This window comes from Pholis gunnellus (genome assembly GCF_910591455.1).
Source record: "Pholis gunnellus genome assembly, chromosome: 23".
NCBI classification, from domain to species: domain Eukaryota; kingdom Metazoa; phylum Chordata; class Actinopteri; order Perciformes; family Pholidae; genus Pholis; species Pholis gunnellus.
Window position 1 is genome coordinate 2,316,982 of NC_136550.1, and position 15,731 is coordinate 2,332,712.

General features: G+C 43.2%; 1 protein-coding gene across 2 annotated transcripts; it reads left to right on the forward strand.

The window, feature by feature from the left end:
- The first annotated feature begins 432 nt into the window (after nucleotides 1–432).
- ccnb3 (cyclin B3) lies at nucleotides 433–5,528 on the forward strand. Of its 2 annotated transcripts, none has more exons than XM_079184387.1 (12): nucleotides 433–555; nucleotides 858–938; nucleotides 1,155–1,238; nucleotides 2,253–2,374; nucleotides 2,456–2,618; nucleotides 2,708–2,806; nucleotides 3,022–3,114; nucleotides 3,321–3,458; nucleotides 3,733–3,888; nucleotides 3,979–4,128; nucleotides 4,747–4,877; nucleotides 4,967–5,528. In XM_079184387.1, the coding sequence occupies exons 2-12, from the start codon at nucleotides 867–869 to the stop codon at nucleotides 5,034–5,036; spliced, it is 1,278 nt and encodes a 425-aa protein (XP_079040513.1). In that variant the 5' UTR covers nucleotides 433–555; nucleotides 858–866; the 3' UTR covers nucleotides 5,037–5,528. The 2 variants fall into 2 exon arrangements, with proteins under 2 accessions (XP_079040513.1, XP_079040514.1); XM_079184388.1 differs by having other exon boundaries at nucleotides 446–555; nucleotides 861–938.
- Nucleotides 5,529–15,731: the final 10,203 nt, after the last annotated feature.

Sequence of the window (15,731 nt, forward strand, 5' to 3'; positions counted from 1 at the left end):
TCAGTTCATGGTCATGAGGAAAACATCAATAAACTCCCATTTAAACTGTCATTTGTTGTCAGGATGTTTGAAAATACTACATGCCCCACCTTCCAAGGTTCGTTGTATTTACTTACAAGGAAGTGCCGTAGGTGAGCGGGGGTTATGTGTAAACTACATTTATAATGGATACTTATCAACTTTTTCAATCACATAACAAAAAGATAGAAATATAACTTAAATGTACCGTTTATAATCAGCTATTGTTTTTAAAAAACGCGCTATTAAATTCAAGAAATGCACCGCGCGGAGCCGTTAGAGTGAAACCAACGCTTCCTTCCTGGCAACGGCATCCCATGCGACTTCCTGATTGGTCCGCCCGGCTCAAATTCCAGCCAATGGGAACGCGGCGTAGCAGATTTGGATCCGCAGCTGAAGCTCCTTTTTGTTTGAGCTCTTTAGTCAACGAAGCAACACAAACACGGCGGATTTGGACTATTTACAACATTTAAACGAGCTTCATTCTGTGTTTTTCCTCCCGAAACTGACACAAACAAGCAGGAATTATAAAACCCGGTAAGAAAAACTTTAATTTGAACCTGATGTTTTCCATGCAGAACCAGTTATCGTGCAGAAAACACACAACTATGCAAAACCCTGTTTAACTAACGTTACTCTTCTTATTTACAGCGATTTAAAAAACTGTGTAAACCCTCAACACCACAGCGACACTGCATCCTATTTTGTTTTTTAACACCGACCCGCCATTTTTTAAAATTTTTCATATGTATTTAGCGGATCAAAGTGCAGCCGAGTTATAGTGTGTGTGTGTGTATGTGTGTGTGTGTGTGTGTGTGTGTGTGTGTGGGTGAATAAAGGAGCCAGTCATGCCTCTACTGAGGGCGAAGAAACCCGCAGTGACTGCCGGGAGCAAGATGCCCAAACTCAGTGAGAACCAGGTAAAAATAATACATACATACACATATATATATATATATACTCATGTTCGTTTTAATGACCAGCTTTCATGCAGAGGATGTTAAGAGAGGCTGTAAACAACGCAGACGTCGCAGCATCCTGTCCTCGGCGTTGCATGGGTTAACTTGCCGTCTGCGTGCAGGTGATCTGTGATTTGATGGCGTGTGTGCTTTGAGCTTCCTGGTTGTGTGTTGCAGGAGGAAGGCCCCCAGGTGAAGCGGTCCTCCTCTCCTCCACACGGAGCCCCGAAGAAGAGGACCGCCTTCATCGACATCACTAATGTAAGTTCAGCATCCGGAGTCGAGGTCAACGACCTGCACGAGGAAGCGGTTTGATTGAAGGATCGGGGACCAATAATAATATTAAGTCTTATTCATTCTGTTGCATCCAGCTGCACATCTGTAATAAGTGAAGGTTTGATATCGTCAAAACACGTTTGTTTTGATCCAAACGTCCACACTGCGTAGATAGAATAACGTCTGCTTCATGCAAACACTGCTTTAATGAATACTCATCTGGTTTAGTTATTGAGCTACTATGCGGTTATAACATCCGCTTAGAACACAAGCTTTATCTCAGATTTAGTGTTTTCTATCTGGAGCCACAGAATTTAAATCCTACGTGTCGTCAGTCGTCGTGTCCTCCTTCCTGATGTACAAACCCGTCTCCTGTGCCGCTGTGCTGTTCTTCACAGATCCCTTTGAAATGAATCCAGCAAGTCACCGGCTGCTCGATCGCTCACTTTTTTAAAACATACCTGTTCTGGACCTGTTTGGAGTCCAGAACAGGTCTCGGGATCGTGTTGGTTAAGTCGGCTGAATCCTCTCGCATACGTCTGAAGAGACGGAGAGACGCTGATTGTCCTCCCCTCGTTAAGAAGGATCTACGTCTTAACGGCCTAGAATCGGTTGCCACGTTCTCCAAATAGTTGCCGATGGCCCCCCGGCAACCCTCACTGTGGAGCCCCGTGGACGTCTGCTGCACGGGGTCTGATTCTTAATCAGTTAGCAAACAGCAGCGCGGGGCCCGGTGCTGATATCTGCAACCAGTCTGGTCATATTTAGTACTTGTGTGTGTGCTCTGGTTCTCCACTGAGGTGTGAGTTGATGCTCTCTGTCGTCTCACCTACTTGTGAAACGAGCACCGTGTTTGTTTGTTTGGCTTCACGGCAGCGTGAGCGACCGCGCGGTTCCCAAAGTCGACATATTTCGGCACCGAAGGTTTTAAGACACCGACGTCTTTCCCCCTCCTCGCTAGAAATAACCACAAAGTGTTTCTTATTGTTCCCTCCACAGGCTCATAAGGTTCAGATCAGCCTCCCGGGGAGGAAGAAGAAGAAGGAGGAGGCGAAGAAGCAGCAGGTGAAGAAAACGAGCGCCCCCTCCGTGTCCACCAACAACCAGGCCAACCTGACAAAGTAACGCAGCCGAGCTTCACGTCTTCATCTTCATCTCCTTCAGAGGTGGGTGTTGTTTTTAATTGCAGCGTCTCTTTGCAGGTCTTCTTCGTCAGAGAGCTCTGAGGGGACGCCGCCCGCCGAGAGAGAGACGAGCGATGCTGCTGAGGAAGAGGAGGCAGCAGCAGCTCCAGTAGAAGAGCTGGTGGCTGCTGCTGCGCCCCCTGCTGTCCGTGAAGTGCCGGCGCACCATCAGAAACAACAAGTGAGGAGAAATCAAAGTGTTCTGGGAGAGTCGTTGCCTTTTTTTTTATTTACATGTTTGACTCATTTTTTTTATCTCCGCGCTCGTAGATCCCAGCGGAGTTCGACGTCGACTCGGAGAACGCGGAGGACTGTTACATGTGTCCGGAGTACGCCAAGGACATCTTTGACTACCTCAAACAGAGAGAGGTGAGACAAACAACGTGTGTGTGTGTGTGTGTGTGTGTGTGTGTGTGTGTGTGTGTGTGTGTGTGTGTGTGTGTGTGTGTGTGTGTGTGTGTGTGTGTGTGTGTGTGTGTGTGTGTGTGTGTGTGTGTGTGTGTGTGTGTGTGTGTGTGTGTGTGTGTGTGTGTTTTATCTCTTGTATCGTCATCTCACTCCTCTCCTGTTCCCGTCGTCTTCAGGAGGCGTTCGTCCTCTGTAACTACATGCCCACGCAGCCCAGCCTCAACCCAGAGATGAGGGCCATCCTGATCGACTGGCTGGTGGAGGTGCAGGTGAGTTCACCTGGTGGCCTGATGGGGACCACGAATAGAGACTATCTCCAGGGTGTGAGGTGGGCGAGGTCATCCTCGTACAGATCCCTCCTCAGGGTTCGGCGTGTGAATCGCGGGTTAATTACAGTTTAATCATCTTGGTGTGAAATAAACTTTTCCTGCTTCATGTTTCTGGCCGATATTCATGTGATTGATGTGTTTTTTAGGAGAACTTTGAGCTGTACCACGAGACCCTGTACCTGGCCGTGAAGATGACCGACCACTACCTCGCCAAGACGCCCGTCCACCGGGAGCTGCTGCAGCTCGTCGGCTCCACCACCATGCTCATCGCCTCCAAGTTTGAGGTAAAGAACACGACACAACACAGGATTTTTATAGGATTTGGGGGATTATAAGTGTTTTTTTTTTACTCTTTTATAGCTCAAGCATGGCCAGTGGGTTTTATTTTGAAAATCACAGGCAGGAAGCATGAATATTAAGATGTTTGCGAGCTCATTTCACCAAACGTGTCATGATAAAGTAGATCTTGACTCCGCCCCAAAACACCCTGAACACGAGGAGGATGGAGAGACTTTCACACATTGTTCTCCCTGACTTTATTTTGGCGGTCCCCCGCAGGAGCGCAGTCCGCCGTGTGTCGACGACTTCCTGTACATTTGCGACGACGCGTACAAGAGGGAGGAGATCATCTCCATGGAGGCCAACATCCTGCAGACGCTGTCCTTCGACATCAGCATCCCCATCCCCTACCGCTTCCTCAGACGCTATGCCAAGGTGTGTGTGTGTGTTGAGCTCTTCACACACTCTCTGTGAGGTCGCCCTTGGCTCATCTGTTTGTGTGTGTGTGTGTGTGTGTCTCTGCAGTGTGTGAATGCCGGGATGGACACGCTGACTCTGGCTCGGTTCTTCTGTGAGATGAGCCTGATGGAGGTGGAGCTGGTGTCGGTGAGAGGCTCGCTGCTGGCGTCCGCCTGCCTGCTGCTGGCGCTGGTCACCAGAGACCTCGGGGGATGGGTAGGTTTCACTCAACACGACTGTGTGCGCTACACCGCTAATCATAACCAGAAGCTGTAAAAACATGCCGTCGCCGGCAGATTTTCATCTTTCCGACGGTCCTTGAACACATCGTGCGTGGTGCGCGCTTCAGAAGAAGCAACCGAAAGCTTACAATTGTGATATTTCATCAAACGTATTATTAAAAGTGTCTCATTTATAAAGAGTTTAATATGTATAGTTAAGATGTCGTCTGCCAAAGTTAGCGTTCCGTAACGTCCGTTAGCCTGGTTGCAAAAATCCAAGATGGCGACGACCAAAACCGCTGAACTCGAGGCTTCGAAACGTCGGCCCACAAACCAGCGGCTGGCGTCTTCTTGCGTACGGTCTGTGGCTGCAGTGCGTGTGTGAAGCGCTCCTTATTGCAGCGTTGACTCCTCACAGTTTACGTCGCAGACCTGAAGCTCTAGAGGAACTTTAACTCGACGTCTCGGCTCCTGCGACGGTTTGTTTGCCAGTTAGCGGTGCGTCTGTTTCACCCGGGCCGACTTTTCCGTCCCGCGTGAAGAGAAACGACCGTCCTCCTTTTTTTTTTTTTTTGTCCAATCTCACTGCTAACCCGTGTGAATGTGCCTGCAGAGCCCCATCCTGGAGTTCCACTCCGGCTACCGGACGGCGGACGTGGCGCCCGTCGTCAGAAGTCTCCACGAGATGCTTTCGGCTCCTCCGGACGACAAACTGAAAGCCGTCCGGAACAAATACTCTCACAAGTAAGTCCAGACAGCGAGGCGGAGGACATGCACACGCAGCTTTCTGTCCTCTAACGCGTCGTATGAATGTTTCCCTTCGTTTCTTTCAGGGTGTTCTTCGAGGTGGCGTCTCTGCCGATGGTCAGCGGTGACGTCTTGGAGGACGTTTTATCTCAGTGAGACGTCGCCTCCCAAAAGAAAAAAGCCAACCTTGCCAGTTTAAATTGAGAGGAAATATTTTAAAATTCTCCCTCAAACCTGTACATACTTTGTTAATATGTTTAATATTTATACTCGTCGTATTTCCTGTCTTTTATATTACCGTGGAAATAAATCTTTAATTCCAAGTTTTGTGAGGAAGAGTTCTTCTGTGCCAGTTCGTTGTGTTCCAGTTGTTTTTTAATGGCTTTTATAGTGTTACAGTTGACTGCAGTTATTTTTGGCATTGATTTTTATAACTTTTTATAAGAGGATACAAAGTTAATGTGTAATTTGTAAGCCCGTCCGTGTGTAACTAACACAAGTTTTAAGGTTCAGTAAATGAATTATGCACCACTTTGATACGTCTTCATGCATTGAGGTTCGCAGCGACGCTCGTGTGCTGTACAGTGTTTATCATGTTAATAGCACCGTGCTGAGTATTTGTATAAAAGACGACCAGATTTCATGCACGCTCTCAAAATAAAGTTTTTTTTCATGTTTTGATAAAGTGGTTGTTCATCATTTGATTGATACATTAATCAGCTGTTTGATTTGATGTGTATTTATTTAATTGGAGCATCTTTTAAACCGGACGTGTAGTGACGCTGGACGGCCACTAGAGGCCAGTGATGCTCCACGTTCCTCCAGACGAAGATGCTTCTCTGAACACAACTTAAAATATTTTGTGACGTAACAATTTCTCTAGAAACTCTCCCGGAGATTATTCTAGTGAAGCCGTGTGAATATTTTCCTATTATAAACACGTCTAGTTCGTCTTAAAGGCAGACACCTCGGGCAACAACATTGTTTTTCATCCACTGATTGATTTTGGGATTTTGGTCTTTGTTTCTTTCATTCTAGTGGAAAAAAAAATACACATTTAGTTCTTTTACTACTTTGTCTATTTGTCTGTAGATTGTTTTCTAATTTCACCAAAAGTTACTATTAGAAAATGCCTCATTTGCATATTTAAACATTTCAGAAAACTTGTAATATATAAATAATCTTAATGTCAGTAATGAACTGGTTTCACAAGAAACACACATTTGTGTTTAATACTCGTACAGATGTTCACGCTGTCGGACTAGTTCAAGATCAGATGTGGATGATGGATAAATTATCCCTAAAGTTCAGTCAGCTTCTCTGTTTTCTTCACCATCACATGTATCCCTGATATCAAGTATAAATCCCTGGATTGACTAATTTAAATATGCAAATTAACTTGCCAGGTTGCAAACAAAACAGTAAAATAGTGTGAAACTGAGCCCTAAGTGATTTAAAGAGGTTTGGTAGTTCACATGTGAGACGTGATGAGTTAAACCGTATTTATTGTAAAATATGTATTTCTGCTTGGACACAAATCAACAAAAACACGAGGTATCTATCAGCCAATGCACGCTGTGGTGAATGTTTCCACTGTTTGTTTTCCATTGTTTTCCCTGAAGCCTTTTTGTTCTTTTCCTGACTGTGGAGAAAAGATGGTTTATTCTACTTATTTAGCTGCACAGACTTCATCAAACCAGCGACCATCTGGACCTCAGACCCGCGTCTCCAACCTTTAGTGGTTTCCTTCTTAAAAGTGAACGGCAGCAACAGATTGAAGAGGGGACGATCACAGCCGGCTGGAGGAGAGAGAGAGAGTGACCCCGACTCTGAGAACACACACACACACACACACACACACACACACACACACACACACACACATATATACAGTATATATGGATCTTTGCCAATTCAATTCAGTGCCCATCATCTCCCGCAAACACACCCACTGCTGCATCCACGCCTGGAGACTTCTGAGCCCATTCTTCCCGTTATTCACTCCACCAATTAAAGTGATTGATTGGCCGCGTGTGTGTGTGTGTGTGTGTGTGTGTGTGTGTGTGTGTGTGTGTGTGTGTGTGTGTGTGTGTGTCCCACACTAGTTCACTCTGAGCCACAGATCCCAATAACTCAGTCTGATTAAAGTGCGCCGGTGGAGGTGGTGCCCATTCTTCCCGGGCAGATACGCATCTGAAGTGGCGCTGCCAGCAGCATATATGAGCTTATTGATCAGCGGGTTCTGCTGGGGAACCGGCTTTCACTCTCTTATAGCTTTACGCTAAACCAGCAGGAGCTGGCAGCTTTTCCAGTCCTCAGTTCTCACTTGTGAAGGTGCAGCTGCCGTTCAAGACGTCACAATAAAAGGAGCATTTATGGATCTTATCCACAAGTGCACAGAAAGGTCTTGCATGTAATTCCAAGTCTCTGCAGGGGACTTGTGAAGCTTAAAGCGGTCCCCGGATCCCATAGATCTATAAATTGAGCCGGGATAAGTGACCGTTATTGTTCAGTAACTCCAACTGCAGAGTCGTGAGTTTGGATAAACTCCCGTTCAGCATCACAGCTTGGCTCCACAATAAACAGCCATTTGTTCAATTTGTTCAGAGATTCCAGTGATGTTTGGCCCGCTGTTGAAGAAAGCAGTCAGACAAGTAGGGACACGCTGTGAGTGGATTCACAGGAACTTTTAAGTTGGCACGAATAAAAGATTGTTAGCTCGTTTTTTTTGTGTTAAAAAGTTCATAATTTTATATTTCTTCACTACATTTACAAGGATCACAAGGATACATGATTCATATATTTGACATTTTACAACACAAGGTTGTAGCTCCTTCAGGCTTTATAGAACATAACTATATATATCCATTCAGTATTCATTTATTTGCACTATTCGTATAGTGCAAATAAATAAAATAATACAATACAAAAATACAATAATCTATATATATTTTTTCATTTATTTTAATTTATTTTATTTTAATTTATTTTATTTTTGTTTTTATCTATTTATTTGTATTTGTTTTTATTTATTTTTATTATTGTTGTTGGCCATTGGTGCTTTTTACATTTATATATATTATACATCTACATTTACATCTATTTTTTTATTGTCCACCAATAATGACGTTCATCCTAAATATAAGCAATGATAACCAAATGTTATTTTTGAACCATAATATTTACCATTTGTTATCAAAAACAACACCAAATAAAAATCGTATGTATTGTCTGTTCCGTGATGAACCCCCCTCTCTCCTTAAAATGGTATGGTCTGTAGTGCGGCTCTTTACGCAAGTTGCGTAGATGCCCCGTACTTTACGCAAGAGCCACGCCCCCCCCTCGCGTGTCTCAGCTGGTATCAATCGTGGATGTTTAAACTTTAATGAGGAGGATGAAGCAGAACGGTTTGACACGAAAGAAGAAAATAAAAAAGAACCTCCGTGAGAGTGAATTTGGGGACCAACAACCAGGTGAAGTGTTCGCTCCTCTCAAAGTTTGACGTCAACAAATAACCGTTACGTAAAGTTGACGTTGCATGAAATTAAACTCCAGCTGGCGCTCCTCACACGTGCGCATTTATTTTCACAACAAGACGATAATAATCTAGTTGCAGCTCTGGTATATAATGCGAGATCTTAAGCAGCGGATTATCATGGACTGTTGATTACATATTGAATTTCGAATGTTGATTATTCTCACTCAGTAATAATAACCATATTATATATTTGAGAGCCAGTATGAATGAGCCTGATGCAGCTGATTAAAATGAATGATAGCATTGGTGCATCCATAGCCTGTATGCTCATAGTCAAAGTGAATTGTATCGGCTAATATAGTGAGGACTAATTACCAGCAAAGCCACAGCTCAGTGTTATATTTTATTATTTTCTACATTTAATATTTTCCACTATTTCTCATCAAATGTTAGTTATTTTAAGATTCAGTAGAATAACATTCCATTTCTTCTGTGTAGGTCTATTTATTCGTAGACTGAAGTCTTAAAAAGTGAAGCCGATGTCTCAAACCTTCAACCTGCATTCTCTCTAGTGTCCACCAGGGGGCGACTCCTCTGGTTGTATAGAAGTCTATGAGAAAATGACTCTACTTCTCTCTTGATTTATTACCTCAGTAAACATTGTAAACATGAGTTTATGGTCTCAATCTCTAGTTTCAAGTCTTCTTCAATACAGCATGATGTTCATTTAGTAAATGATGCTCCATTTAGAGTCAAACAGACCATAAAGCAGGGGATGCTTTAGGGGCGGGGCTACACAGTGATTTCTCTTGGTTTGGCCGAGCTTGAAACCATGCTACGTTGATTTGTGTTTCTATTGCCAGTTTTCGAGAATAACGATACTGCTAATTATTGAAAAGATCTTTAATAAAAGACCACAACCCAATGCTTCCTCTCTGAAATCGGTCTATTAATCGCTTTTATCCTATAGCATCGTCAGCTGTAACCCGCCATGGAAGTCTAGCTAACATGCTGATGGTGACAAACGCGTTCAGTGAGGAAGTTACACCTTCAGTGTGACGACTTTCTGCTGTTTTCTGTTCGGACACAGTGGGACCGGAGAGGCTGAGTGGACTGGTTCTACTGGGACTGGAGGACTTGGCGGTGCTCGAGGTGAACAGAATGGCGCTTAGACAGGTGAGTGTCACTATTCTTTACTGTATTATGTGCGTTTTTGTCTGCTCTGGTGATGTTTGTTTGTTTATTTAAGTGTCAGGATATTTAGGTCGCTTATATTGCTTGTCGCACCCGCCGAGGTGCTCGTTCCTCTTATGAATTGTCGGTCATGTTTTGGTCTAAATGTCTGAGTGTTGTCTGTTTTCAAGGTTAATTCTAGTGAGGCTCCACTGAGGACTTGTATACTTGATATATTGGCCTGAAAATGCCTCTGTTTTTAATGCTGTTTTTTACAGCTTCCGGCTGTGATGCACGGTGTAGTTTTGGCGATGGTTTGAATAAAACATGCTTTTCAATCCCGCCGGCGGGTTTTGTGGGTTCAGAGTGTTATAAAGTTTGTGTTTCTGGGATTAATATAGTTGATGGTGTTGAACTTGTTGCATCCTGACTGAGCATGAATCATAATTCCTTAAAATCAATATTTTCATTCAATACCCAAAGTCTGTGGTCGTGACTCAGTCTCTATCTCCAGGAGCTCGCTCTGCATCTCTGCTGTCGCTCTGCTTCCTGGACTGAATTACACATTTTATAAAACAAAAGCTCGACACCAGCGATTGTCTCTTATGTCTCAATGTGTAAAACGTGCCACGGTGCGTTTCCTGTTGCTCACTGATAGTGTGTGTGTGTGTGTGTGTGTGTGACAATAAAAGAATAAAGAGAGAGACGAGCCTCTGGGGAAGAAAAGTGTAAAAAACGAGCGCTCTGACACCAAACACACGGTGAACTTCAGCAGATGTCAATGTCACTGAAGTCTGAAGCCTCCAGAGAGCAAATCTCCCTCCAGGGACCTGGACTCAACACTAAGAGCTCCAATCTGACCCAGAACAGTGTGTGTGTGTGTGTGTGAGGATGGACGGTCAGAGTTTGCACTTACAGAGAGGAACATTGTGTTTTGGCTTTTATTTTGGCGGCACCTTTTGACTTCAGAACAGAACGGTTCTCTTGAATTGTCTTCATGCTTTTCTTTTGGGATTCATTTTATAAAGATTGGTTTTTCTTGGATTTATTCCCACTCTCACAAAAATACTTTATTTTTTTCCTCCTGTTGCATAAAACCCCTGGATTCACAAAAAACAATACAATGTGTTAGAAATAGAACATGAGGAGAAAAATGGGAATAAAATGAGCTGCTGATAACGCACCAGATTATTGTTATATATTTAAAACACTGCTTTTTCGTTAGTTTTTCGTGTTATAATTTAGCTAAATTCAAATTTTTAACTTGTTTTTAAACACTAAAATTATCAGATGCAAGCTTTTAGATTTCTTTAAAAAAACAAACACAGCAACAGATATAGTTTATGATTTTCCACATTTCCCAGGATGCTTTTCACCCACACACACACACACACACACACACACAGCAATAATACAAACGTATTGTTTTCAATGGAGCCCCGGGTTCGTGACCATTTGGCCGTTGCTGTGATTGCAGCTGTGTCCTTGTCTCCTGGCTGAATTGCATTCTGGTCTATTTAATTTTTTTTCTGCCGCCGTGGGGGGAGACATTGTGAGTCTCTCGCCTCTTTCTGTGATGACTTTTAAAGCGTCTGTGAGTGAATGAAACCGAGGAGATGCGACGCTGAAGCCATTAGCTGTGATGTTTACACTCAGCCTGTCGCTGATAACACGACGACGCCTGTTAGACGACAGTCTCATAAAGACATCAGACGCTTGTGTTGTACATGAGTGGGCTCTTATCAATATCACAAGGCCTTTTTTTTTGTACTTGGAGTCTGTAATGAGCTTGTGGAAAACTATGCATATGTGATTTCAGGGCAAAAAAAAAAAGCAATTACCCGAGATGGATGAATCCCAAATTTGGGCTTCCCCGGCTTTCTTGTTTGTGTGTGTGTGCAAGAAAAAGAAGTTAGTCCGAGCCTTTATTTCCATATTAAGCAGCTGGGCCACGTTCCAAATAGCTTCCACGCCCATTAAATGTCCCTTTTCGTAAGCGAGAGCCGAGCCTCAGAGTGGATCTCTCAATCTCCAGGTCTGAAGAATGAGACGTCAGGATACAAGGATGAGCCGTAATGAGGTTTTCCTGTAGGGTGGCCCGGCCCTCGCGCTCCGTGCCGGGCCGAGGAGCTCATCGATTCAGGGCGACCTCTGCTGCCCCCCCCCCCCCCCCTCTCATCGAGGTGCTTCAGGCTGTGATGGTGATTGGAAGGTTGAAGCGAGACCCCGGGGGGGCGAAAGACTAAGAAATGCTGGGATCCCAAAGAGAAACACAGGAGGTTGCCATGTTGTTTAATTTAGGACATGTTGATGATAAAAATGGGAATAATCTAAAAAAAAAGTGACCCGTTGGTTTGTGGACTACCGTTTTGAAAGCATTGAGTTCGGCGTTTTGTTTGTCGCCATCTTGAATCACAGCCGCCGCCATGTTGGTTTTTTTTTGCAACCAGTGAATGGAAGTGACTCTATTTGGACTGCGAAAGAGTGACGTGGAGACTTTTTTTAAAATTTGCAATCGGTGCATCTATAGTTGCAACTTTTTGCACAAATCCAGGTCCATGAAATGTTTCTTCACCCAGCTATGGTGGAGAAATACTTGACTGGCTGCACAGAACTCAGATGTCAACCAACACACGACAAGTTTATTTTACATTTGTTTAGTAAACTTTGTGGCCTTTGCAGTTACAGCCCCTCGCCAGAAGGGGGTGCTGCAGCCCCCCTCAGCAGATCTACATCCAGCGTCCCTGCACTGTAGTGCTCTGAATATCTGAATGAGAACAAATGTCTGCCACCAGGTGCCTACATCTGGTGGAGAGGCTTTTACAGCGGGGAGGGATTTACAACCGTATGGTTTTTAATACTACAAATTGGTCATTTATCTTCTTTTGTTTCCGCTCTCCTTCGTCTCTTTTGTTCGATATTTCTAAAAAGGATAAAGCCTGACAGGTCTGATCTAAAAACAGCAGGATTTCCATCCAACGTTTCACTTTTGATGCGTTTCTGCACGCCAGCAAAACATGTTAAAACTGTGCATCTAAGATGAAGCGTGTGCGTAAAACAATGTGCGTACATTAGTCTAAACACACACACACACACGCACTCCCAGATGACGCAAACAATCACAAGTGCTCGGCTTTGTCTAATGAGCCACAGACAAACACAGAAACTCGGTGTGATTAGATGTGTAAAGAGCTGCGAGGAAACCAACCGCAGAGCCGACGAGAGCCCATCGCTTCTGGCTGTAACCGCAGACACTAAAACTAATGAATGAGGCCGGTTTTATTTTTTCCTGGGTCAAAGTGAGCCGGAGCTGCCGCCATCTTTATTTTTATTATTCACCTTCTGCAGTGGTGCCAGACTGAGAATCTCATTCTTCTTTCTCATATACTTCTATACAACCAGAGGAGTCTCCCCCCCGATTAACTTTAACTCAGCTCTGTCATTCTATAATTAATAACAAGATATATTTATATTACCAGCACATAATAATGGTGTCTTCCCTTCACGGTGGGTGAAATGATCCTTTACCCTAAAGAGATTAACAGGGCGGCTGATCAGCATGAGAATAATATGAATAATCTGCCTTCTGAACGTAATGTACACGGCGGACAACACCATCCTTGGACCTGTCCACTGTAAATATCTTCTGCTGCTTTGCTATTCGTTGTGCAACCATCTGGATGGTATTTGATCTTCTACTGGTTGTGACCAAGAGGAAGAGATGTATCTCCTTCATCGTGATAGGAAGACTCCACTTTGATGGATGAAAGCGGAGAAAGACACGAAGGAAGAGACGAGATTTTACAGTTTTTATGAAGTGCTAAATCTGTCGGGAGGAAGAACCTTTTCTGTAGAGGAGCAGGATGATTTCTGCCGTCTGGTCTTTAGGAGAAGAAGAAGATTACAGGATGAAGGCGAGGGATGAATGAAGGGAAGAAAAAAAAGGACTAAATCCCCTAATCCAGAATTTAATTCCCCACTTAAAGTGATATTTATAAAGATACAACCGTGAAATGAAGCGGAAATGTCAAGCCTTTGTAACGTGGGACGATGTGAGCGGCTTGTAATGAGAGACAAATCTGCCGTTGAGAAGGAGTTTAATAGTGTCGGGGGGGGAAGGTGAAATTCACAGGTTCAGAAGAGAATCATTATGGATGAAAAGGTTCTGTTTAAAGCGTCTGCAGTGGTTTGTGTTTCACTTTGAAACGGTTACCTCTGAGGAAATGTTTACTGAAAGGTGAACCATATTAACTTTATATAACAGAAAAACTATATCACAACAACTTGTTTATTGTTTTATGTACATATTTGACAAGCACACAAATGTATTCATGTCACAGAAAGTTTGTCATTTTTGTAAAATGTCTTAATTTGAATTGTGTGCTTCTCAACGGCTTTGAGTGTGCAGCACATTCTCATTATGTCTTTGGCATTTCTCATACATATCTCACCGTATAATTGCAAGTAAGTTAAGAGAAAAGAGGAAAAATAACTGAAGAAGAGATGAAGTAAACAAAGGAAAATATTAGCAGCTAAACTTGAAAGCACAGGAATTATTTAAGAGGACAACGAGAGAGATAATTAAAGACAAATTCATTAATATCCGTTTCATTATAGGAGGATAATTAAGCGTTTAAAGCCTCCTCCTCTGTTGATGCAGTAAACTACTCTTAATATTGTTATAATGAGAACCGGATGGGGTCAACTGATACCCACTATTACAGCCACTTATCCACATGTAACGGAACAGATTCGTCCACGTAAGCCAATTTCCTTTTGAATCGCTTAACTCGGCCCTCCGGCGCTCTAATCTCTCATGAAGTGGATCTTCCAGGAACATGCGACAAATTCCACAGAAATATTGAATTAAACGATATCCATCCACTTTTTTTTCTTCATGCTGAATTTAAACCCATCCTCGGGGAGTTTTTCCTTTTTCTTCTTCCTGAAGCGGCTCCGTTTCACGATGAAGACGATTCCTCGTTGAATGACATTCGTATGTGTCGGCTCTTTTTTAACTGAACAGGAAGTGAGATAGTGGATGAATCTTATGAGAAAGGAGGTGAGGTCAAGCCAATGAATGGAAAATGTGGGAAAGGAGTTGAGCCGAAATATGAATGAGGAACAGGATTAAAATTTGATATGGGAAGTTGATAGGAAAGTAGGAAAGGAAAATTGTGTAATAAAACTGTAATATAAAAAGGGAAGAAAGAAGGGCGAGTAACTTAAGGAAATATAATTATAAAAGGATCGCTATGAAGCCCCTAAATAAGAGCTGGTGCCACCAATTGACCCTTCACTATAATATTTAAGTTTTGGAAAAAGAGAAGCAGACAGAGGGTCTACAATATGTGTTTAAAAGTATATATTTAAAAGTTTAAAAAGGTAAAAGTGAACCACCAAATCACCTGGAGATCGAGACAGAAGAAATTAATGAAATTTAAGGAACAACACTGTTCCTGTGAAGTCGTGTCGCTCTTTATTCATTGTTACTATCACTAAAATACATGCAGTATACCTTCTGTAGCTAGCGTAGCATAGAAGTGCTAATGCTAGTCAGTTCAACAGGTTTTTAGGCAACGTTTTAGAAACATATATATCTACTTCCAACCTCTCCGGGTAACGAGCGTCACTATCACACAACGTTTAACCGTGACGAAGGGTCCATTATCTACCACGTGATCTCAACGGAGTACAATTGAATCCATTATTACAAAAAGGAGAGAATATGGCACCACAACAAACCAACCAGGCGAGGACGAATACAACCAGGCGAGGAGGACGTTTAATCAGGGAGGCGACAGAGACCGAAGAGCTGGAAAAGTGTCCGTCCAAAGCACTACTTTAAGCCGTACGACTCCACACAGAAAAAGAGGAAAACGCATGGCTTAAAGGGTGAAAAAGTAAGAAGAAATGTTTCGAGCTCAGAGCAGAGAAAAGGATTACCAGATGAGAAGCAGAGGAGAAAACCACCAACAGAGGATTTATTCTTGTTATACTTTTACACTAACTCTGCCTGAACTTCCTTCAATGGCATAAAAATCTTTTCCTTCCACAACATCCTCCACCCCCCCCCCCCCCCGGCCTCTTCCCCACTTCTATACCTTATGAAGAATCGTATCAATATCTAGCTCAGCAGAGGGGAAAGATAACTTCTGCACAACAACCCATTTTTCTTCTTCCTGGCTGGTGCATCTTCT

Excerpts from the sequence above, each read along its gene's own strand:
- ccnb3 (XM_079184387.1), top strand. The coding sequence starts at position 867 with ATGCCTCTACTGAGGGCGAAGAAACCCGCAGTGACTGCCGGGAGCAAG. Across the intron at positions 1,239-2,252 it reads CCTTCATCGACATCACTAAT|GCTCATAAGGTTCAGATCAG; the intron begins GTAAGTTCAGCA and ends TTCCCTCCACAG. Across the intron at positions 2,619-2,707 it reads CGCACCATCAGAAACAACAA|ATCCCAGCGGAGTTCGACGT; the intron begins GTGAGGAGAAAT and ends CCGCGCTCGTAG.